This window comes from Felis catus, chromosome A3, assembly GCF_018350175.1.
Source record: "Felis catus isolate Fca126 chromosome A3, F.catus_Fca126_mat1.0, whole genome shotgun sequence".
In the NCBI taxonomy this organism is placed as follows: Eukaryota; Metazoa; Chordata; class Mammalia; order Carnivora; family Felidae; genus Felis; species Felis catus.
Window position 1 is genome coordinate 116,226,374 of NC_058370.1, and position 26,087 is coordinate 116,252,460.

General features: G+C 42.0%; 1 protein-coding gene across 3 annotated transcripts in view; it reads left to right on the forward strand.

Moving 5' to 3' along the window:
* The window catches only part of ALK (ALK receptor tyrosine kinase), an 815,814-nt gene that overhangs the window by 121,935 nt on the left and 667,792 nt on the right, over positions 1-26,087 (forward strand). The window contains exon 1 of one of the 3 annotated variants that reach the window (XM_045054732.1): positions 15,706-19,595. The exons of 1 other annotated variant lie outside the window; for it this stretch is intronic. In XM_045054732.1, coding sequence (XP_044910667.1) covers positions 18,902-19,595 — 694 coding nt within the window. In that variant the 5' untranslated portion in view covers positions 15,706-18,901. Of the gene's footprint in view, positions 1-15,705; positions 19,596-26,087 lie in introns of those variants that run through there. One more of the 3 variants, XM_003984359.6, reaches the window with a different exon arrangement.

Genomic DNA, 26,087 nt, shown 5'->3' on the forward strand with positions numbered 1-26,087 from the left:
TTTTTCAAGGCAAATCCCAGCATCAGGCTTAATGGTGAGATTAGAATCCTTTTCATGCAGTGAGAACAATAGATACATAGCTCTACACCAACTTCATGATTTAATTTTGTTTTTCGAAGAGATTGACAATAAAATTTGATAAAGGAAGGAAAGATGGTCTCAAAATTGGAGAGAAAGCAGCAAAATTATTATTGTTTGCAGATGATATAGTTGTATTCTTGGAAAATCGACAAAGATCAACTGAAAAACTGTTATAAGCAATAAGTGTATCTGCTAAGAAGGCTAGATACAAAATGAACATAGAAAAATCAATAGCATCCCAACCTATGCCATAATAACTGGTTAGAAATTATATTTGAAAGAAAAAACGTCCCCATTTGCAATAACAAAAGAAATGATAAGAATAAATATTACAAGGAATATGTAAGAACTGTGTGAAGACATCGTTAAATGTTATTAAGAACGTGGAAAAAAAAAGAGCTCCTGTGTTATTGATAGAAAGACTCAACATTATATACTTGATCTTGGCCAAAAGGCCGAGAAGTGATCAAAAGGCTCAACATTATAAAGACACATGATCTCCCTATGTTAATCTGTAAATTTTAAGTGATCTCAATAAATAAAATAACAGGAATTTTAAAAACTAGTTGAGTCAGTTCTAAAATTCATATGGCAAAATAAAGGAGCAAGGATAGGTAAATTATATAAAGAAAGAATAATTTCAAGAAGGATACAGCTGTCTACCTATTATACTTTAAGGGAGGGGTAGGCAAATGTATCCATGAACAGAATGGGGAATAAGAAAGAGACCCAAATTCAGGCAAAAAAATATTTTATAATAAAGTTGGCATTTCTTATCAGTGGAAGAAAATATTGTCCATGAAATAAATACATATTTTTAAAAATTTAAATCTAAGTTATTTAACATATAGTTTAATAATGATTTCAGGAATAGAATTTAGTGATTCATCACTTGCATGTAACACCTAGTGCTCATCGTAACAAGTACCCTCCTTAATGCCCATCGCCCATTTAGCCCATCCCCCCATCCAATACTCTGCCAGCAATCCTCAGTTTGTTCTCAGTATTTAAGCATCTCTTATGGTTTGTCTCCTCTGTTCTTATCTTATTTTTGCTTCCCTTCACGTATGTTTATCTGTTTTGTTTCTTAAATTCCACATATGAGTGAAATCATATGATATTTGTCTTTCTATGACTGACTTATTTCGCTTAGTATAATACACTCTAGTTCCATCCACGTTGTTGCAAATGACAAGATTTCATTTTTTTGATCGCCAAGTAGTATTCCATTATATATATACATACATACACACACATACCACATCTTTGTTTATTCGTCCGTCAATGGACACTTGGGCTCTTTACATGCTTTGGCTATTGTCGATAGTGCTGCTATAAACATTGGGTTACATGTGCCCCTTTGAATCAGCACTCTTGTATCCTTTGGATAAATACCTAGTAGTGCAATTGCTGGGTTGCAGGGTAGTTCTATTTTTAATTTTTTGAGGAAGCTCCATACTGTTTTCCAGAGTGGCTGTACAGTTTGCATTCGCACCAGTGGTGCACAAGGGTTCCTCTTTTCTCTGCATCCTTGTCAACATCTGTTGTTGTCTGAATTGTTAATTTTAGCCATTCTGACAGGTGTGAGGTGGTATCTCATTGTGGTTTTTGTTTGTATTTCCCTGACAATGAGTGATGTTGAGCATCTTTTCATGTGTCTGTTAGCCATTTGGATGTCTTCTTTGGAAAAGTGTCTATTCATGTCTTTTGCCCATTTCTTCATGGGATTATTTGTTTTTTGGGTGTTGAGTTTGATAAGTTCTTTATAGATTTTGGATACTAATTCTTTATCTGATATGTCATTTGAAAATCTCTTCTCCTATTCCATTGGTTGCCTTTTAGTTTTGCTGATTGTTTCCTTCACTGCACAGAAGCTTTTTATCTTGATTAAATCCCAATAGTTGATTTTTGGTTTTGTTTTCCTTGCCTCCAGAGACATGTCAAGTAAGAAGTTGCTGTGGCTAAGGGCAAAGAGGTTGTTGCCTGTTTTCCCCTCTAGGATTTTGATGGCTTCCTGTCTTACATTTAGGTCTTTCACCCATTTTGAGTTTATTTTTGTGTATGGTGTAAGAAAGTGGTCCAGGTTCATTCTTTTGTATGTTGCTGTCCAGTTTTCCCAACACCATTTGCTGAAGACTGTCTTTATTCCACTGGATATTCTTTCCTGCTTTGTCAAAGATTAGTTGGCCATATGTTTATGGGTCCATTTCTGGGTTCTCTATTCTGTTCCATTTACCTGAGTGTCTGTTTTTGTGCCAGTACCATACTGTCTTCATGATTATAGCTTTGTAATACAGCTTGAAATTGTGATGTCTCTAGCTTTGGTTTTCTTTTTCAACGTTACTTTGGCTATTTGGGGTCTTTTTAGGTTCCATACACATTTTAGAATAGTTTGTTTTACCACTGTGAAGAATGCTGGTGTTATTTTGATAGGGATTATATTGAATATGTAGGTTGCTATGGGTAATATCGACATTTTAACAATATTTGTTCTTCCAATCCATGAGCATGGAATATTTTTCTATTTCATTGTGTCTTCAATTTCTTTCATAGGCTTTCTATGATTTTCAGTGTATAGAGTTTTCACCACTTTGGTTTGGTTTATTCTTAAGTATTTCATGGTTTTTGGTGCAATTATAAATGGGATTGATTCCTTGATTTCTCTTTCTGTTGCTTCACTATTAGTGTATGAAATGCAACTGATTTCCGTACATTGATTTTATATTCTGTGACTTTGCTGAATTCACATATCAGTTCTTGCTGTTTTTTTTTTAAGGTATGTGTTTTTTAAAATTTTTAAATGATTATTTAATTTTGAGAGAGAGTGTGTGAGTGGGGCAAAGAGAGAGGGAGACACAGAATCCAAAGAGGGCTCCAGGCTCTGAGCTGTTAGCACAGAGCCCGATGCGGGGCTTGAACTCATGAAATGTGAGATCATGACCTGAGCCAAAGGAGGATACTTAACCAACTGAGCCAACCAGGTGCCCCAGTTCTTGCTGTTTTCTGATGGAATCTTTTGGGTTTTCTACATAGAGCAACATGTTGTCTGCAAAGAGTGAACGTTTGACTTCCTCCTTGCTGATTTGGATGACTTTTATTTCTTTTTGTTGTCTGACTGCTGAAGCTAGGACTTCCAACATTATGATGAATAGCAGTGGTGAGAGTGGACATCCCCCTGGTGCTCCTGGCCTTAGGGGGAAAGCTCTCAGCTTTTCTCCATTGAGGACGATATTAGCTGTGGGTCCTTGGTATATGGCCTTTATGATCTTGAGGTATGTTCCTTCTGTTGCTACTTTTTGTTCCTTCTGTTCCTACCCGTAGCTTATGGGTTCGAGCCCCACATCAGGCTCTGAGCTGATGTTGAAGAACCCTCTTGGGATTCCCTCTCTCCATCCCTCTCTCTGACCCTCACTGACTCACTCACTCACCCTCTCTCTCTCAAAATAAATAAACTTAAAAATTTTTTCTATCTTTTCCTGTTTCAGTTTTGGTAGTTTATATGTTTCTAGGAATTTGTCCAGTACTTCCAGATTGCCCAATTTGTTGGCATATAATTGCTCATAATATTCTCTTATTGTTTGTAATTCTGTGGTGTTAGTTGTGATCTCTCCTCTTTCACTTGTGATTTCATTTATTTGGGTCCTTTTTCTTTTTGATCAATATTTCTAGGATTTATCAATTTTGTTCATTCTTTCAAGGAACCAGCTCCTGGTTACACTGATCTGTTCTACTGTTTTTTTGATTTCAATATCATTGATTTCTCCTCTAATCTTTATTATTTACCTTCTTCTGCTTTTTTGGGGCCTTATTTGCTATTGTTTTCCAGCTCTTTTAGGTATAAGGGTAGGTTGTGTATTTGAGACCTTTTTTCCTTCTTTAGGAAGGCCAGGATTACTATATACTTCCTTTTTATGATTACCTTTGCTGCATTCCCAGAGGTTTTGTACTATTGTGATTTCAGTTTCATTGGCTTCCATGTACTTTTAAATTTTTTCTTTACTTTCTTGGTTAACCCGTTCATTCTTTAGTAGTATGTTCTTTAATCTCCAAGTATTCATGGTCTTTGCAAATTTTGTCTTGTGGTTGATTTTGAATTTCATAGCATTGTGGTCTGAAAATATGTGAGGTATGATCTCGATCTTTTTGTACTTGTTGATGGCTGATATAGATGATCTATTCTGGAGAATGTTCCATGTGTACTCAAGAAGAATGTATATTCTATTGCTTTAGGATGACATGTTCTGAATATATCTCTTAAGTCTATCTGGTCATTCAAAGTCATTGTTTCCTTGTTGATTTTCTGCTTACATAATCTGTCCTTTCCTGTAAGTTAGGTGTTGTTGTCCCCTACTGTTATGGTATTATTATCAATGAGTTTCTTTACATTTGTAATTAATTGATTCATATATTTGGGTGCTACTATATAGGGGGCATAAATATTTACAATTTGTTAGATCTTCTTGGTGGATAGACCCCTTAATTATGATGTAATGCCCTACTTCCTCTCTTATTACAGGCTTTATTTTAAAAATGAAGTTGTCTGAGAACAAACTGAGGGTTGATGGGGGGTGGGAGGGAGGGGAGGGTGGGTGATGGGTATTGAGGAGGGCACCTTTTGGGATGAGCACTGGGTGTTGTATGGAAACCAATTTGACAATAAATTTCATATATTAAAAAGAAATGAAGTTGTCTAATATAAGTATGGCTACTCCAGCTTTCTTATGACAACCATTAGCATGATAGATGGTTCTCCATCCCCTTACTTTCAATCTGCAAGTGTCTTTGGGTCTAAAAGGAGTCTCTTGTATCAGCATATAGATGGGTCTTGTTTTCTTATCCATTCAGATACCTTGTGTCTTTTGATTGAAGCATTTAGTCCATTTACATTTAGAGTGGGTACTCAAAAATATGAATTTAGTGCCATTATGTTGCCTGTGGAGTTGGTGTTTCTGGTGATGCTCTCTGGTCCTTTTTAGTCTTTGTTTCTTTTTTGTTTTGTCTTTTCTCCACTCAAAGAGTCCCCCTTAAAATTTCTTGCATGGCTGGCTTAGTGGTCACAAACTCCTTTAGTTTTTGTTTGTCTGGGAAACTCTTTATCTCTCCTTTTATTTTGAATGACAGCCTTGCTGGATAAAGAATTCTTGATGTCATGTTTTCCCATTTTAGCACATTGAATATATTCTGACACTCCTTTCTGTCCTGCCAAGTTTCTGTGGATAGGTCTGCTGTGAAATTTATCTGTCTTCCCTTATGGATTAAGGACTTTTTTTTCCCCTTGCTGTTTTCATAATTCTTTCCCTGTCTGTGTATTTTGTGAGTTTGACTGTGCTTTGCCTTGTGATGGGCAGTTTTTGTTGAATCTAATGGAGTTCTCCATGCTTCTTGGATTTTGATGTCTGTGTCCTTCCCCAGTTTGGAAAGTTTTCTGTTATAATTTGCTTACAAATCTTCCCCTTTTTCTTTCTCTTCATCTTCTGGAACTTCTATGATTCAGATGTTATTAATTTATTTATTTACTATTTTTTTAATGTTTATTCATTTTTTGAGAGGGAGAGCACAAGCAGGGGAGGGGCAGAGAGAGGGGGACTGAAGATCCAACACAGGCTCTGGGCTGACAGGCTAACAGCAACGAGCCTGATGTGGGGCTTGAACTTTTGAGATCCTGATCCAAGCTGAAGTCAAATGCTCATCCAACTGAGCCACTCAGGCACTTCTGGATGTTTTTCCTTTTTAATAGGTCACTGAATTCTCTAACTCGTATATTGTGATCTTTTGCCTTTGTTTCCCTCTTTATTTCTGCTTCATTATTCTCTATAATTTTATCTTCTATATAACTGATTCACTGCTCTGTTTAATCCATCCTTGCCATCGTGGCATCCATTGGAGATTGCATCTTGATTATAGCATTTTAAATTTTGGCCTGACTACATTTTAATTCTTTTATCTCCACAGAAAGGGATTCTCTGGTGTGTTCTATGCTTTTTTCAACTCTAGCTAGTGTTCTTATTATCATGGTTCTAAATTCTAGTTCAGACATCTTACTTACATCTGTGTTTATTAAATCCCTGGCTGTCATTTCTTCCTATTCTTTCTTTTGGGGTGAATTCCCTTGTTTTGTCATTTTGGAGGAAGAAAAAAATTAATAAAATTAAAAATTAAAATTAAAAATAAAACAAAAAAAATCAAATCAAATAAAAGAAGCTAGATCCTAGGTGTGTTTTGGTTTGCTTATTGAAAGAATCTTGATAGAATAGATAAAGAAGGGAAAGGAAAGAAAAAAAAGTTAAGAAAAAATTTTAAAATTAGAAAAATTATATAATAAAATAGAATAAAATAAAGAAAATGAAATAGAATAAAATTTTTTAAAAAATAAAAAATAAAGTAAAAAATAAAATAAAATAAAATTTTCTGTACCCAAGAAAGGTGGGGGGGGGGAAGAAAGATAAAAAGAAAACAGTTTAAGCAAAAACAAAAGCAAATAAAACAAACAGATGAATGAACCATCAAACAGAATGAAGCCTGAATGAAGTTACATCCAGTTTCCCCTAGAACTGAAACTATGAAGCCTTCTATGGCTGATACACTAAGCAGGTGGAGTGACTTGTGCTGGTCTTCTGGGGAATGTGCTTGGAGGGCACAGTCGGGTTGGGCTTGGTGTTGTCCACTAGGTAGTTCTGTTGTCCACTAAGTTGTGCTGTTTAGCTTACTGGGGTGGACCTGTGTGCATGGCCATGTTCGTGCTGAGAGAGGTTGAAATGGTTTCTCCCAGCTCCCTAGTCTCTGGTACAGGAACTTCTTGCTCTCACTGACCTGCCTTCAAGCACTCCCCATTTGTCTCAGGTCTCTGTGCACTACACCCCTCTACCCTGTCCATGTCCAAGCTGTCTGCCTGCCAGGAGGCACCTCCCTCCAGAGTTTTATCTCACATGGGGTTGTGTTACAAAATACTTCAGAGACCTAGGTGGCTAGGACCCACTCCTACTCTCCGGGGGATGGTCTCACTGAGTAATGGCCAGGTCTGGCTTGTCCCAGAAAACATTCATGTGGTCATGCAGTGGCAGAGGTTCAGAGATTATGGCAAATCACAACACATAGCACCAGGTTTCACTGCACTCTGGTATCTTTGTCCCAATACCAGCAAATGTGGCTGCTCTCTGCGGTCCACTGGAACCATTGCTTGTGGGAAAGCCATATAGCATCTATCAAATGCATTCCAAGCAGGGGAACTTCTTCTCCCTGTGTGACACACGGACCCTTCAGACCTTGCTGTGTGCTCCTGGGGATTCGTCCTACTTTCTCACCAGAACACCAGCAGGCACTGAGCTCCGGAACTTTAGACTCTGCACTCCACTGTTTATAGAATCCTTGTGGTACTGAAACCCTCTGCTTTCTCCCTGTCTGTGGTTTTGGGGAAAAGATTTCTTGTTCAGTCCCCTGTGAGTGTTTTCACTCTTTCTCTCTTTCTCTCCAGCTACTTTTGATGGGAGTGCTTTCTTGATTGATCCTGATGAGCTACACTCTCCTTCCTTCTCTGTTTCTCTGTTCTCTTTCTGTGAAAGAGAGCTCTATGACTTTTTCTCCCCCACTTCACCTCTCTGCACCACATATCTGCCAAGTTTTGTGGCTCAAGTTATGCAGATAGTTGTGTTAATCCTCAGATCAATTTCCTACATGTGCAAAATGGTTTGGTTCTGATCTAGCTGCATTTCAGGGATGAGACAAGCTCAGGGTCTCCATGCTGCTCCACCATCTTCTTCATGGAATAAATATTGAGCTAATTCAATGAGTCCCATGTAGGAAGAAAATTTAAAAAATAAAGTTAGACTTTAATTATTTACCAAAAAATCAAATAGTTTAAAAAGATAAAGCCATAAAAACTCATAAAAATACTACGATAAAATATAGGATAAATTTTTAAAATACGTGTGTGTGTGTGGCTCCTAGGTGGCTCAGTTGGTTAAGCGTTAGACACTTGATTTCAGCTCAGGTCATGTTCTCATGGTTGTGAGATCAAGCCCCATGTTGAGCTCTGTGCTGAGTGTGGAGCCCGCTTAAGATTCTTTCTCCCTCTGCCCCTTCCCCACTCATGCACACTCACCCAGGCATGCATGTGTGCTGTCTTTCTCTCTCTCAAAAATTAATAAATACATGTGTGTGTTGGGTGAGGGGAGCTTATAACCCAGAAGGTATGAAAAAATATTACTAATTTGATAGTTGCAAAATTTTTCATGGTAAAAGAAAATAATCAGAGGGCCAAAAGACACAAATGTGATAATATCCTTAATATATAAAGACATCCCACTAATCAATAAGAAAGAACTAATAAATCAAAAGACAAATGGGAAAACTGCATAAGCAGAGAGTTTCCAGAAAAGATGATACAGAAGACTTTTCAAAATAGGAAAATATACTTGATCTACTCAGAATGGGAGAAATAGAGTTTAAAAGTACAGTGGGATACTATATTTGTAATTATCTGATTTTAGTGATCAAAAGTTTGATAACACAATGTGATGGTAACACTGTGAGGAAACAATCACTCTCAACTATTTGAAATATAAAAATTGATATATTCTTTCTGGAAGGCAATTTGGCGGTACATATTTTAAATGTGCATACCCTCCGAGCCAGCAATTCCACCACTGTGGATTTACTATAGAGATATACTTGCATTTGTACAAAATGAGGGGCATGCAGAGTTATTCTGTGCAATATTTATTGTTATATAATAGTAATCATGAAAGCAACAGCTTGGGGAAAAAAACACCAAATTCCATCAATAATAACTGGTTGAATACATATGGAACAACGATAAAATAGAATGAAATACAGTCATTTAAAAACACTGAGGCTGTTTTATAGGTGCTAAGATGAAATAATCTTGAAGATATATTGTCATATTTTTAGAAAAGCTACTATATATATTATATATTATATACATAATATATACATAAACAAATATCAAATATTTTGGTCTCCAGAGGCCTCTGTGCTCTTAAAAATTATCAAGTACCCTAATCAAGCATCCTCAGTTGTCATAGAAAATCTTAGAAAACCCAGGAATACACAAGGACACATTTCATTAGCTGTCAAAGTGATGATATAATCACATGTCATGCAGCCTCTGGAAAACTCCACTGTATACTTGTGAAAGAATAAAAGTGAGGTAGGTGAATAATACATTGATATTATTATGAGAATAGTTTTGATCATAGGGGCTTCCTGAGAGGGTCTTGAGGACCCCTAGGGGTCCATGGATCACACTTTGAGAACCACTTATCTACACATATGTGATTGTATATATGTAGATGAATTCTACATGAATATCCAGAATGGGTAAAAATCTGTCTCCTCTGGAGAAAGGACACTGGGAAGACCAGGGAACCCTGGTGGGAAAAAGATGAACTTTCACTGTATAACTTTTTGTGACTTTTAAATTCTATGCATGTGTTAATGGTTATTTTTTTTTTAAAGAAATTTAGAGGATATAAAGAAATGAATTGATATGCAAACAGATTTATGAGCTATAGAATTAATCAGAGACATGGGCTGAGATGGATATATATATAAATATTTGTCACAGTATTATTTATAACAGTAGAGACTTGGAAAAACCCCACAAGTTCAAAGATGGAGATTGGTTAAACAAATTATGGTACATCTACACATTGTAATTCTATGCAGTCATTAAAAATCATAAATCCCTAGAATGTTCTGTGATATGGGAAAATGCTTACAATATAATGTTAAGTTAAAGAAAGTAGTGCAGGATGTAACTTTGCTTGAGCCAAATTGTTGTAATTTAAAACAATACTGGGAGGAAATATACCCAAATTTTGAGTCATTATTTTTGGGTGGTGAGACTATGGGTTATTTAAACTTCTGAATTTCCCACATTTCCTATAATTAATGTGTATCACTTTTATAAACAGAAAGAAAATGCTATAAAAGAAAGAAATGGAAAGGATTCATTCCCAGGACTGTGGAGAGATGTGTAGCTTCTCTTGTAGTGCTGATAGGACGGTGAAGTATTTCTGAGGGGTACCTTGCCTGTGGCTGCTAGATGAACTGTGCCTTAGTGGATGTATTCCATCTTGGTGGATGTTTGGGCACATGCAGCACCAGCTCTGAAGGGCTGGCCTGCAAGGGCATGGCTTAGCTGGGGAAGCAGGTAAAAGGGGAGACAGAGGAACCTAATGAATTGGAAGGGGTGGTATAATTGTAACTTGCACAACAAATTAATCCAAAACTTAGCAACCTAAAATAACAATAAATATTATCATCTTACAGGTTCATGTGAGTCAAGGTTTGACTTAGCTAAGTGGTTCTGGCTCTGAGTCTCTTAAGAGATTACAGGCAAGATAGCAGCTGAGGCCACAGACATCTGAAGGCTTGACTGAGGCTGCAGGATCCACTTCTAAGGTGACTTCTTCACATGCCTGGAATGTGAGGGCTGGCTGTTGGCAGGAATCTTTTGTCCCTTGCCACATGGACCTCTCCATATGGCTCTTGAATATCTGTACAACATGGAATCTGGCTTCCTCCAGAGCAAGTCCTCCAAGAAAGCCACAATGTCTCTTATGACCGAACTTAGAAGTCCTACAGTATCATTTTTGCATAGCCCATTGGTGACACTGGTCAGCCCTATATAGTGTGGGAGGGCAATGCACAAGGGTGCAAATATAAGGAGATGGGACAGTCTTTGAGGCTGGTTACCGCTGGTGGACACTTGCTGTTCAAAGTAATGAGCAAGCCCCTCAGTCTTGGCTAACTTCCCATGGCCAAGTATCCTGGATAGGTGGGAAGTTTGAGGGTCTCTTTTGCAGAATAGGAACTGATTAGCTGGGCCATCCTGAGGCTGCCAAGTCACCAGGAGCCTTTAGGCAGGGTTTGGAAGAACTTGGAAAGGGAAAGGAGATACAAACAAGCAATTATGCATGTAATTAGATAGCTCTCCCTGTTTACAGGACTGCTTTCAAGTTATGGGGGCCTAGGTATTGGTTACTGGCGCCTAGGTATTGGTTATTGGTGTTATAAACTTGCATCCTGGGTGCTTTAGATCAGCATGATGTAACTTTATTTTCTATAGAGTCTAGATATATCTGCAGAATATGAACATTGCAATATCCAAATTGCCTACTGTATGTGGAAACCTGCTGTAGATAGAGGTCATATCAGATCACATGTTTACATTTGTGGCTTTGAAAATATTATCTTAGGTTGTTCCAGTGCTGGTGAAATCCACCTGGATACTCAGTTCACAGTCAGCACAGAAGTGAAAACAGAGGACTCTGAGGCTTAGTGTTAATGGGATATGCCAGGCCAGTGCTGGATAGTAGGGTGAGCAGTGCTGGGGGTCAGTGCTCCTGGGAGGCTTAGAGAACAGTATCTACATAGAACCTGGGCAGGGAGTCGGTGCCAGGAAGGACTAGTGAGAGGGGAAGGGCAAGCATCCCACCTTGTTTTAGTTTGGTTTGCCAGGAGCAAAGCCCATTCCAAATTTGCTCAAAAAGTAAGGTGTTTACTGTAAGGCCACAGATCTGATGGAAACCATCAGTCCTGAAGAAAGAGGGCATTCTGGTACCCCACTAATAACATGACTCAAATGTCAGTTTCACACAGACTTTGCTTCCTAGTTCAGATTTTGGAGAGGGAAGCTGATTGGCTTAATCTAACCTGGGGATTGACCTCTCTAGAGTCAGATGGTTTGCAAACCATGATAGTCAATGATGCTCCGTCTGGGCTGTGGGCTCAATCAGAAAAAGGTGGACAGGGGGAAAGGTGGGCATACCTAGTTCATATCCCTGGGAGAGAGGACTGGGGCATAGCTTGGTCAGTGCAGGACTGGCACTGGGGAAGCCAAACAACAGAAAGCAGACTTCAGAGAAAGGGTATTGCCTGGAAGGAAGGTCCTGCAAGAACAGGGCTAAGTACAGCCCTTTAAGAAATTAGAGGTAAGGTGGGGCTTGGTCACAGGAAGAAGGGGGAGAAAAGCATTTATTTGAAATAGGATTCAAAGTGAGAGGGGGATTATCATGAATATCAATTGATGCTGAGCCTTCTGATCTTAATTCTTCCTAGGTAGAACCATGATCACTGAACTGGGTAGAGCTTAGTCTAAGGCATTCAGTCAGCCCTGGATCTGGATAAGAAAGGAAGGCAGGGATACAGGCCCAGGCAGGACAATGTAGATGTGAAATGATGGATCAGATCATCCAGTGGGAATTGTTATTGTGATCATTCAGTTAGATGTAACTCATTGCTCAGAGATTGACTTGCCTACGGTCCATTTGATCTATCACGTAGATGTGACTAAGCTCTAAGATACCAAGGTCTTCTTGATGCCACTAAAAGTCACAGGCCAGAGCACTAACCTGTGTTGGCTAAAAATCAGAAAGAACTGACTGCATTGGTTTGGAGCTCTTTAAAAGGCTTTTCAAGAAAACCATATTGATAAACCAAGTTACCCTTCAAATTTTATTTTCAACTTCCTTGGCCAAAAAGGATGCTTAAAGATGAGAAAATATTAGGATAGCAGAGGTGATCAGACCAACACATGTTAGTTACAGTAATAGCTCACACCCTTTCTCCCTAATGTACCGTGCTTCAGCAACCACGGGGATTGAAGTACATAGTAGTGAACTGTTTGCTTTCATCTCTCTTGTTCTCACTCCTCTCTTCAGCAAATGTGAGATTGTTTATTGTTTCCAGGAGAGAGCTGTTACTCTCGGGTGGTTGAGAAGGGCTTTTTCTGTGGGCTTGCATATCATGCCTTGGGATGGAGAATACCAGGCTGAGCTCTTTCATTGTTTCTGCAATGACATATGTACAGACTGAGAGACTGTGCTCTCTGAATGGCAGCGGGGCTACCCAGTTGGCTGTGGATCCCCAGGGAATTAAGTGATCTTTTCCCCGCCTTCTGCATAACTCCAGTCCTCTAGACCCATCCTGGTTTAAATCAAATAATGCAGCACCTGCAGGTTTTTTCCTTCTTCCAATAAGGCTTCCTTCTTTTCCTTTTTCCAGTAAGGCTGTTTTCTAGATATTTCTGACTTTCTATCTTGTGGAGTCTCTCATGATAGGGTAGAACCATATGGATATTTCCAGCCAGAGGTGTGAGTTCCATTTCCACGTTGGAGTATTTTAGTTGTTGGTGAAGGACCCTACAAGCTCACAATAGTGATGGCTCCATCAGCCTGGATCCCTAAATGATTATGATCAGAGCCCTCTGCTTACCTGAAATGGACATAAATGAGAGGGATAGGTTTCATTATTTTTAAGTTACTGAGAGTCTTGATTGTTGTTATAACATAACCTGGACACCCTGACTGATATACCTTCTTCATGAAAGCCAATGTTATTATTATTTGTCATACAAAACTATTAAAAGTCATCTGTAAAAAGAAACAAAATCACTCCCAATTCTGCCACCCCATAAGTCTATTTTTCAATGTTTTCCTTCAGTTTTTTTTGTATTTGTGATTTTTGCTTATATGTAGCACAGGCATAAATTCAATTTTGTATTTTGGGTTTTTTTTTTAATTTAATCTTATCATGGCTTCATGATGGTAGGAGCCCTGACTATTTTATTTACCACAATCTCTCTCCTTAGCACCTCATGTAAAACCAAGCACACAGTAGGTACTTAATAAATGATAGTTAAATTAATAACTTTACTTTCCTCTTAGCATGATGATCATTAGAAAATACCTTATGTATGACTGGTTAGCAATCGCAGGCTATAGATTCAAAGCTCAGGTTTGTCTAGTGGCAGAGACATTTTTTAAAAGAAGTTTTGGTTTTATTTTCACTTTTCTCTGGCTAGCATTAGGTCCAAGCTCTTTCCCTCCTTCCCCTGAAAGTTCATAGCCTCCTTCTAGTACTTGTCAACTCTGGTTCCCAGTCTTGGGTGAGACCTTTTGGCCACTTGGAGAATCTCACACAGAATTTCAGAACAGATGTGTGTCTTAAAGACGATACTTGGTCCTTCTTCTAATTTGATACTTGAGCCCAGAGAAAGCAAGGGTTTTCCTAAGGTCATAGAGCCTCTCAAGCAAGGCTTTAATTGAAAGCCAGTTTCCTGAACACAAATCCAGAGTTTGTTTGAATGTTTTCTTCTGGGTCCCAATTCCTGTTGGTCCAGGGTAAGCTCTTCCAATTGTGGGTTCCCAAATATCTTAGCCCAGAGTATCTAGTAAGGCCTAGTTTCAGCTTGACTTCCTGATTTTGCTTTTGCCTTTTTTCTCCTTCTCCTTCTTATTTCTCCTGCTCCTCTTCCTGTTTTCCTCCTTTTGCTCCCTCCTATTCCTCCTCTGCCTCCTCCTCGACCAACTAGATGCCTGACTTAGTTAACCCTGTAGGTCTCAGTCAGGTTTTGCAATTGTGAGATGTGTTTTGCCTTAAGTCACACTGCTTGGATTTGAGATATGTTTTTATCACTGCTTCTCTTATAGAGAATTCAAACCCCTCCCTGAGGTGTTTACTTCTCTGTTTTCAGAAATTGGGAGTTTACTGAAGAGGGTCTCAGTGCTCTCACTGTGCAACTTGGGCCTTTCCTCTCTTGCTACATGGACTACTCACTTTTCTCTCTCTCTACCTTACATGCTCAAGTCAATGGCAAGGTGACTCACAGCAGCTCACCTCATTAACTGTCTTCAGAGCTTCCAGTATCCCCTATCTGCCCCCCTCCTCACCAACCCCACTCCCTGCTTCTCCCTTTTTCAGTTGGGCTTTTAGTTTCTTTCTCCGTTCACCTCTGCCCACCTCAATCTATTCCATCCCACTCCATTTTCCCTCTTGTAAGATTGCCCAGGATTTCAAGCCATGGACTTCTTTGTCTGATACCAAAGTTCAACTCGTTTAACAAATCTTGTTCCCTGTGTAGTCTTCTTGGGAAGTCACTCTCTCTGAGCTTCCATTTGTGATCTGTAGAAGAGAGATACTATTACTTCCCCTCATAGTTTACTGTGAATCTTAAATGAGATAAAGCATGGGAATTATTTTGAAATATGCTGGCCGAAAATAAGTGTGTGAGACATGTTAGCTATCACTCTTGCTCATGCTTTTTATCCCTGTCTGTATTTCCCCTACTTGCTCTTAACTGCACTTTCTCATCTCCCTTCCTTTAGGTGGCAATGATATAGGGTAGAGGTGTCAACATTATAGCTGTAGGCATGAGGAAAAGGCCTAATTTGTTCCAGAGGGATGTGTAAATTTTGGAGAAAAAGAATCATTGGTTGGAATTCCATTGCTGTTATTTACTTGCTATCTGACCTTGGGCAAATTATTTTGCCTCTCTGATCCTTAACTGTTTTGGAAATAATAATATGTACCTTTCTCCAAATCCCACTGTATGATGTGACAGACACGTGCGTGCATGCACACACACACACTCACATTCCTACAGGTGCATGCATATAGTGACTAATGAACTATCAATATTCACTCCTGCCTCCTTTTTAAAATTAACAAAAAGTGGGGGGTGGCACCTGGGTGGCTCAGTCAGTTAAGCATCCAACTTCAGCTCAGGTCATGATCTCACAGTTTATGGGTTCTAGTCCCGCGTCAGGCTCTGTGCTGACAGTTCAGAGCCTGGAACCTGCTTCGTATTCTGTGTCTCCCTCTCTCTCTGTCCCTGCCCTGCTCACACTCTGTCTCTGTCTCTTAAAAATAAATAAACATTAAAAATTTTTATTAAAAAAATTAAAAAGGGGATAACAGTTTTGAGATTTGCTGTGATTTAATGTACAGAGAGAAGCACTTTTTCTTCTTCAGGGGAAATTTGATAGAATTTATAAAAATATGAGAATTAAGTGAGTCCTGCATCCACTGGGTGCAAAGGCAGTGGTCCCAGACTGACAACTGATGTTATCTGGGAGGTTAAACCCTGGTGGCTCTACTGAAGTTTCAAGTCTCTGCAGCCCCCTAGTGGCCACTGATTGTAGCAGAAGATTCATAGTTCTCGACAAATTACTCCAGTCAATTGGACTTTGGACAAGAATTATGTAGAGAATAAGGAATGGAGTTGGGGAGTGAAAGGACCTACATTTGAGTCTTTTAAACATTTCAAATAGAAAATTATTCTTCTATCAGTGTGCACACCAGTGAAAGCTGATGAAAATGAAAACATATATGGTCACATACTAGGAAAGTATCAACCAACATATCCTTTCCAAATATTAGCTCCCATGCCCTTTCCTTCCTCTTCTCTTTCTCTTTCTCTTCCTCCCTCCCTTCCTCCCTTCCTCCCTTCCTCCCTTCCTCCCTTCTACCAAAGTACAAGCATCCATTCTAGTCCTTGGGCCAAAGCATTCTTTGCCCTTAAACTTTTAAAGTCAGTGTACCCAGTTTGAGTTCCAGGGAGAAGCCAGTTACCTTGTTAAATTAAGTGAGTTACCACACATAGAGCAGGAAGCAAATCATTCCAAGGATCAATTTTCTTTTGTCATTAGGTCTTTCAGTTGCCAAAGGCAATGCAACAGGCCCTAAGGAACCCAGCCTGTGAGAGCAGAGGCCCTGTTTGGCTACCACCTCCTGTGAGTTAGTGGACACATTACTGCAGCACTCTGCAGTTCAGCGAGGGAGATTCAACTCCACTCTATGCTCTGATTCTATGAGAAAGCTTCTCTGCTGTCAGGCTATGAGCTCCTCAAGACAGGATCTTGCCTTATGTTTTGCTCTGACAGCACAAGGCATGACAATCAACCTTTGAGAAGAAGGAATGGAGGGATTTGTGTGAACTGAAGACTACAGTTCTGTCTCTGGTTCTAGTGAACCACTTGTTATAAATACAGCTATTCTCTGAGTTCTGTATTGGAAACTCTGGAGAGATAAAGGGAAAAAGGTACTAGAGGTACAGTCCTTACTTCACAGATGAATAAAAAATGTTCTTTGGTTCTGAACTCTTGCTCCCAAGGCTATGAGCAAGTATTCAGTCATTATTCCTTCCAGCTAAGTCACCCTTCAGATCTTCTTGGCCTGTTATTCATGGAGAGATAGGTAAAGCCGCATGAATAAGAGTACAAGAGTGAGGGCCTGGGACGCACGTATGACTATGTGACCAAAGGAAAATCAATTACCATCTCTTCGACTCCGTTTTCTCATCTCTAAAGCTGAAATTTAAAATATTTACCTTGCAGAGACGAAAGGAGGTGACACATGTTCAAGCACCGTTTTGAGAAAACACAGGGTAACTGACAAGTCTGAAATGTATTTGCTGCAGCTGAAGAACTCTTAAGCGATCACCGTTACTCTCTACCTCCACGCCGCTAACTTTTCTCATATCGATGGCAGAACTGTCAGGTTCCCAGGAATGCGTTTAAATAATGGAAGGGTCACAGAAGATTCTGTCTCGGGGCCTATTACAAGCTGCTCTCCGTTTTGGCAATGTCGTGCTGCCCCTCCTCCCACTCCTTTACCCCTCGCCTCCAGTTTTATTTCCGGAACCAGCTTTTCTGAAGTCGGACCCGTTTTAATCTTTTAAATGCATAATTAGGGAGAGTGCTTGATTGCAAAGGCCTCTTTCAGACCTCCCATTTATCCAAAACGCTCTCCTGTTCACATAACAGAGAAATAGGGCAGGGAATCTGGAGGAAGGGGAGGAAGGAGGGGAGAGTGATGGAGGGAGGGTGAGGCGGGCCCTGCGCTTTTCTCAATGAATGCCGAGGCCTCTGCAGATTTGCATAGGGGCCTATCTCGCCACGCCATTGGATGGCGGGTGCGAGCGGGGCGGGGCGGGCCTTCGTGAGCCTGGCAGCAGCGCGGAGTTGGCCGTTCGAGCTCCGCCCCCGCCCCGGTCCCGCCCCCTCCCGGCTCGAGCTCGCGCCTCAGCCAGCTGCAAGTGGCGGGCGCCCAGGCAGATGCGATCCAGCGGCTCCGGGGGCGGCAGCGGAGGTAGCAGCTGGCACATCCTGTCGCCGCTGTCCGGAGGGTCGCGCAGCACTGAAGCTCCTTCCGGCCGCCCTCTGCCCAGCCAACTGAAGCCAAGGGGGCTGCCAATGGGTGAGGAGGGGGCAGCAAGATTTCGGGCTCTTTTGCACAGAATGCTTTCATTCGGCTGCTGCCGCCGGGGCCGCTTCGGTGCCTGAGAACTCTGAGCAGACGAAACGCGGGAGGAGAGCAAGGACGCTGCAAACTTGCGCCGCGGCGCCCTGAGCCTCCACTTCACATCGCGGGGGCTTGATTCAAGCCCAGAAGTTCAGCGGGCAGTGCAGTCCGCAGACTTCCCGCTGCGGAGGGTTGCAGGAGGGTGCCCGACAAAGCAACCCCTTCCCCCGGTTTTTCCCTACACTGAGGAAGAGGAGCTCAGAAGCTCAAAGAAGCGCTGGGGAAGGGGCTAGAACAGCAGAACGCTCCGAACCATCGTTCCCAGCTGGAAAGTTGCGGACGTATTGGAGGCTGCTGGAGAGCGCGGACAGACCACAGCTCAAGCCTCGGAGGGCAGTAGAGGACTCCATCGCCACCTCCCTTCAACCATAGTAGTTTCTCTTGTTCTGGAGCGCAGTAAGCTACAGACGGGGGCGCGGCACGAGTCGTGGCGCGCCAGAGGCACAGGGTCCCAGCTGCTGAGCCCGAGGTGCTCAGGGTCTCTTGACACACCCCTGAGCCTCCAGCCCCATTTTATTGAGACTCCCGCTTGCCTCCTTGCAGTTGGAGGGAAGCTAGAGAATCAAGTGGACGCCTAATCCCCTAGATATCAGGTGGAAGGAACTGTTCAGGACCAAGGACTATTCGGAGCCCCTTTTCATTTGAGGGGAAGTGAAGGGCGAGGCTGGATCCTGGAGAGTCGGGAGACTAGTATAAACAACTCTTCTCTGGCGGAATGGGAGCCTTAGGGCTCCTAGGGCTGCTGCTACTGCTGCTTTCAGCGGCAGCCTTGGGCTCCGGAACCGGAACCGGGACCGGGACTGGCACCGGCCATCTCGCCGGCTCACCCGCCGTGGGACCAGCTCTGCAGCCTCGGGAGCCTCTCAGCTACTCACGTCTGCAGAGGAAGAGCCTGGCGGTGGACTTTGTGGTGCCCTCGCTTTTCCGTGTCTATGCTCGGGACCTGCTGCTGCCGCCTTCGTCCTTCTTGGAGCCGAGGGCCAGACGGCCTGAGGCACGCGGCTCCTTGGCTCTCGACTGCGCCCCACTACTTAGGCTGGTAGGGCAACCGCCCGGGGTCTCCTGGACGGAAGGCTCCAGCTCGCCAGCCCCTGCCCAGGCACGGACGCTGACCAGGGTGCTGAAGGGCGGCTCGGTTCGCAAGCTCCGGCGCGCCAAGCAGCTGGTACTGGAGCTGGGAGAGGAGGCGATCCTTGAGGGCTGTGTCGGGCCCCCAGAGGAGGTGATTGCGGGACTGCTCCAGTTCAACCTCAGCGAGCTGTTCAGCTGGTGGATTCACCACGGCGAAGGGCGGTTGAGGATCCGCCTGATGCCAGAGAAGAAGGCTTCGGAAGTGGGCAGAGAGGGAAGGCTGTCCGCGGCGATCCGTGCCTCCCAGCCCCGGCTTCTCTTCCAGATCTTGGGGATCGGTGAGCAGCTCCCGCCTGAACGTGTCGGGATTTGTATTTTTAGGCACATCAATTTGCAACCACTGTCAACTAATCCCTATTTTCAAAACCCCAGCCTCTGGTTCTTAGGTCTTTCTTCCTTTTGCAAACCTCCTCCCACAGTTAGACCATAAAATATGGTCTTATGTTCTTGCTGAAAAGAGTCACTTCCCAGGGTTTTCCTTCCTCTCCAGTAACCAAGTTGGAAGAAAAGTTTTCTCTCTTGGCAGAATGCTTCTTCTTTCTACCGATTTACACCGGGTCCCAGCCAAAATTGGATGCACTTTGAACAGGGGACCCCTGGGAAAGTTGAAATGTCCTTATTACTTCTACATTCCAAGCTTAGTTCTAGATGTCACGACTGTTGCCATCTTCCCTTTCCCTTGTTCCTTTTTCTGGCCACCGTAGATGTGGGTAATGTGGTGCACTTTCTTGGAGAATGTAGAACTCTTCTTTATATGGTTGAATCTCCCCTAGCTGTTCTCTTCAAATGTTGATTTATGTACGGATTGCCTCTTCTTCATTAATTTATTCTGCTCCCTCTCTCCAACCCCAGTCTGCTATCCACTCTCAGACTCTTTTTTTCCCCCCTCTAAGATGTTGTTGGAAGAGCCCCAGAGGAACTAAGAAATACGGGACAGGAGGGAGGTGTGAAGAGAGGGAACAGAGTTGTTAAGATTCTCTCCCACTGGGAGAGTCACTGTGAAGCCAGAAGAGACAATAGTTCTTCTCTTGCCCCCCCCCCCCCCAACCTTCCCTCTAATTCTTAGCTTGAATGTCTGTAGCAGCAGCTCTGGATGACAGTCTCTGGCAAGCCTGTTTCACTGCAGATCTCTCTGCTAGAGATTCCTGAAATAAGGTTTCTGTTTCATTTACTCTCATTTTCTTCTCATATTCACTGAGTTAGGGATGTGTGTGCAGGCACTTACTTCTAACTCTTCCCATAGTATTCTTTGACTGGAAAACCAGGTGGTTTTGAATGGATGTTTCTCTCGTAATACCACTGGGGAAAGGCTCAGTGAATAAAATATACAATGTAAATGAATGAGAAGACACAGAAAAGAAATCATGCCTTTTTAAAAGCCTACACTAATTCCATTGAGCAAACCCAGCATCTTTTCTATCATTCTCATCATCAGAAATAAATGAAATTTTTATGCTCCACCGGTTACTAATGACTAGTATTAATTGGATGGAAAGCACTGAAAAGAGCCCACTGTAGAGCTACAAGTACCTACCATGCTTGTCCCAGCACACACATATCCTCCCACGCATGCCCAGTACTATCACACAGCAGGGAGATCTAGAAGCTGAGGTTCTTCCCTCCTTGCACAGAAAACATACTTGTATGTGGTTCCCAAGGAAAACAGAATCTGGATGCATATTTCAGCATTAGCATTGGTATCCTTGGCACCCAAAATGACCCCTTTGTGTTCAATGTCAGAATTCATATTAACAGGCAGAATTTGTAGTAAGAAGCAGGGTTTGATGAGTTTGATAGAGCCTCCTGTGAACTGAGATAGGAGACCAATACTGTTGTCTCTCCACAGATACTTTTGTGGAGAACAGCTGTGCTTTAATGTCATCATGGCTTCTGTGGTTTATACATGCAACATTCTCTTTTAGTGCCTAATGTATTTGTAATGGATATAAGAATGACTTCTCTGGGAATGTGGATTGTCTTCTACTTTCATGTCTGTGAACATCTCTGGAGCTTTCCTATCACCTCTTGTTAAATGACCATAGGCCCAACAGTCTAGATCAGCTATTGTGAGATGTTGATGACAGACAAAAGGGGTCCTTTCTGCAGCCCTGAACTTGCCTACTATAAACAGGCAGGTAGCATGAAGTTATCAGTGGGTGTTTCTGAAGAGTCACAGGCTTAATGCATGTGGAGTATATATTCCAGTCAAGCCTCTGGTAAGGAGTTGAAGCCACTGAGTAGGGGAGTTTCATGTCTAGAGGAGTGTGCTTCAAGAACTGCTTTGCTACTGACAGCAGGGAGTCTCTGTGAGCGTCCCAAGTCCTCCCTTAGCATCACAGTCCATTTGGCAGTTGGACCAAGGCCTTCTGCATCATTTGACACATCTAGCAATGCTGTTTTCAGAAAGAGCCAGGATTCTGTCATTAAAAGGCTAGAAATTTTGGCCAAGCATTTTTCAGCAGCATTGGGATCAAATGATTATTGATGGGATCAAATAAGACACTAAGTGTAACTGGATGAGCTCCCCATGACCTCCAGAGAGACAGACAGCTTATTGAAAAGCATTTCAGGCCTTGTGGTGATCACACTTGGAACAGGATGGGCTCTCCTGCTCTGAGGCATATGCTGTTTTCAGTTAGGCAGCTGGCCATGCCAGACTAGCCTCTTGCCTTCCCACTGCCTCCCCAGCCTCATTCAGATATGGTTTCCACTGCAGACCTCCCCTTGGAGGGAGTGGACACACCCTGTTCTATCATGTTTCATGTTTGAGGCAACATATATCATGGTGTTTCCATTTGTTTTCTTGTATGAAAATTCAAGCTTAGGTTCTCACACTTGGATTAATTTTACTATTTATTATGTTTGAGGAAATGGATTTATTCCTTTTTATGGGCTCTGTTTTGTAGAAAAGGCATTTAACTCTTCTGTGACATAGGATATTCAGGCATACAAAGGGAAAATAGGCACAACTCAGCTTATTTCTCCCTGTTTCTGCCCAAATGCCTGGTGGTCTGGTCTAGAGGGGCACAAGCATGCTGATGGGGCTGTGAGGGGGGAAGAGAGTGGTGGGTGGCCTGCAGCAACCCATTTGTCTCAGACTGAAGATAGCTTCCTGAATCTGAACAGGACCATGACTAGGGATGTGATAGAAATGGAAAAGCACCCAGTCAGCATGAAGCAAAAACTCTGTTCCTTGTGGTTTGGGACGTCTGAGAGGACAAAAGGATAGCTGAGAGGCCTTAGAATGCATGACACGCAAATGTGTTTTCTTTGTGGGTTGCTTTGCTTTGAATTCATAAACGGGATCAATATTTCGAAGTCTGAAGCAGCTCCCCACAGCACTCATTCATGGAGAAGAGCGTAGAAAGGCCATTGCTGAGACTGTATGAATTTTGGTCTACCATTCTGGGACAGTCCAAACCTCAGAAAAGATGTCTGCCTGGAGGCAGTCACATTGCTCAGAGCCCCACTTTGTAACCTGTTTTCTGGATGTTTTGATGTCTTGCTTCTGCCTTCCCCCAGGCAGAGGCCTAGAGGATATTGACTTGTGGGCTAGGAGGGCTTGTTTCCCTATAAGCAGCCCCCTTCTCACTCCAGGAAAGGGGATAGGCAACTGGGGGTTTTACATGTGCTATGGAGAGACCTGAGAAATTTAAAGTAGATGTATGCAATGCAATACACCTGACCCTTGACCTCACATATCTGTCAGTGCCTTCCTATTTCATTTCTGGAGAGGGCAAAGAGAGCCAAGGAAGATAGAGAGGAAATTGGAGCTCTCAGAAGGAATATCAGTTATTTGAGGTGAATTTGGGGAGTTGGAACTAGTCCAGAGAAGATCAGAGAGCTGATTTAAGAGTTGAGGGGACCAATTTATGGTGAAAGATGAAAAGAATTAAATATATATGGCTGAGCGAAGTGACGATGAAGGGAAAGCCCTGGTAACAATCTACAAATCTCTGAAGAGGGAGAGGAGTTCTATAGTGTCACCCAAAGAAGTAATAGGATGCAACTTGCAGAAGGAAACTTCAGGGTGGATATCAGGGAAACCTTATTTTCTGAACTTGATATTCCTCTGACTTTGGAATGGAATTCCAGAGGAGCAAAGAGTAAGGTGAGATGTGGGTCAGATAAGCCACAGCATTCATTATTAATCAGTTTTATATTTGGAAATGTTGAGAAGCCACAACAGGCAGGAGAGCTGGGATGGGGAACAAAAGCAGGAATCAGGATCTTTCAGGATTCAACTCTTGAGACACTTTGGGTCTGGATGTTTCCAGGAGGAAAAGACAAGAATTGCATGTGTATCTTTGAAATTGGATGGGATGATCTAACAGTCTCTAACAGGAGACTGTTAGAGAAGAAAATCTTTTGAAAGTACCGGGTTTGTTTTTCTCTGCCCCCAGATTGACACAGAGTATTTCTCTGGGGTGTTGTGTGTCTATCCATGAGGGAGGAGCCACACCCATAGAACATTATGCATCTAAGATGCATCTCTAGTGTGTGTGTCATCAAGCCATTGGGCAGGGCAGAAGGTACGTGGGTCTTGAGAAGATGAGATCACGTCTAGATTTGGTGGACTCCTACTGGCTACTTGAAACCCCTTTGCAATGCTGAGAATATATATACACAGCTATTAGAAAGATGAAGTTCATCTAAATCCATTTGATCTTTCCACAAATTTACAAAAGAAAAAGAAGGAAAGCCCATGAGGGATTTGTGTGCATGGTGTGGGAAGACATTGTTATCATTAATAAAAATGAAAGCTTTTATAAGGAAGTATGTCTTCTGAAGGACAAGGACGACTGGCCTCCAGAAGGGAGAGGAAGAGAGGAAACTTCTGTTTCAGCAGAACTTGAAGCCCCCTGCCATTCTTAGGATTACTATTTGATAACCTCATTTTGTAGAAATTTGCCTAGCCCTTTCTTTGTAATCATTATTAATGTCCTGTTACAATTGTATGGGACTTTATAATTTATAAAGAACTTTCAAATTTAATATATTTTTTTCAATCTTACAGTAGGCAGGGCGAGTATTTGTTTTATTTTATAAATGCAGTAACTGGAATCCAGCTACTTGTTAACACTTTTTCAAGGTGAGAAATGGTAGACCTAGAAGCTTTCATTTATGCATTGAGAGGTTATGAGATGCTAGATGCTGTGCTAGGTACTGATTAGGACTATAGATCTTTTTGCCTTCAAATTAGGGCTCTTTCTACTAAAGGAATCATCCCAAAATGCAGATTATGTAACCATGTAAATAAAACCATGTAAATAGATGAAAAACTTTACATTATCCTTGTCAGAAGGCCATGCAACAAAGATTTGGTGTTCAATAACCATGACTTGAAAAGTTCCTTAAAATATTTGAAGTCCAGTTTCATCATTAGTAAAATAGGGATAGTTCCTATCTCAAAATGCTGCCATGGAGATTAAATTAGAAGACATGTATAAATCTGTAGCCCAATGCCTGACATAATAAAGTGTTCCGTCATTATAAACCATATGGTTTTTTCTAGAAGCAGCAACACCCCAGTGTCTGGTTGTGCATTTTAGTTTATTTGAATGATGCCATCTGGAGTTGTGCAGTCCTGATGTGTGGTCACATCTGGTGACCCTGGTGGTGGTAGTTGTAATACTGTGGGTTCCCATGCAACTAGCTTCTAATTCCTGGGCTAAGAAGTGAGATCTAGTGGAAATGGGGAGAGTGACCATGGTGATAGTTTCTATTGGCTTCCCCAGAAATGTGAATGAGGAGAATTGAGGTGTGGTATTTACTTCATTTCTATCAACTAGTGTCCTCCAAGGTCTTTTGACCTTGGATTCAGTCCAAAGATTCAAGCAGAGTATTCACAATCCAATTATTTTTTCTCCTACACGAAGCAAGCCTTAACTTTATGAACGTATGAAATCTAATAATGGAGAAGAACAAGATAGAGACATTACAGAGCAGTAGTTTTCAGATGGTGGATCTTTCTTTTTTTTAATTTTTTTTTCAACGTTTATTTTATTTTTGGGACAGAGAGAGACAGAGCATGAACGGGGGAGGGGCAGAGAGAGAGGGAGACACAGAATCGGAAACAGGCTCCAGGCTCCGAGCCATCAGCCCAGAGCCTGACGCAGGGCTCGAACTCATGGACCGCGAGATCGTGACCTGGCTGAAGTCGGACGCTTAACCAACTGCGCCACCCAGGCGCCCCGATGGTGGATCTTTCTTAACTGAGGGCAGTATGTGCGGTTCAGGCCCCTCCATGCCCACAGAGGTGCTGGGCTACTAGCCTCTGGTAATTTCTTTGTTATAATTAGCTGGAGCTTGCCTTTTCCTTGTCAAGTGGGAATGCAGGAGAAGGTTGGAGGGTACCAACTGGTTGGTGGACATGAGCCCATTAAGAGCAGTTAAACCTTTGAGATTCCATGGAGACACATGGCTGAGGGAGGAGGCCACCTCAGAAAGTGCCTCAATCTAAAAGAGGCTGTCAAGTATCCATGCAGCATTTTACAGGTAGTGTTTTTTATGAGCCATGGCTGAGCCATTGCTTTCCTAAGATGCACAAGGACATCATTTCTGCTTGGGAGTAGAAGGAGAATAGGACATGTTTGTGAGGATGGTTATAGGTCCAGGGGTTATGTGACGAGAGGTGTGAATAAAGTTACCAAGGAACCCTAGGGGTGTCTTCTTCCTTAGAACCATTGTGTTGTTCTCCAGTCTAGGATGTGGCCAGTTTTTCTTAACCTAGTAATGACCTGGCCTTTTTCACACAGGTCAAAGTGTAA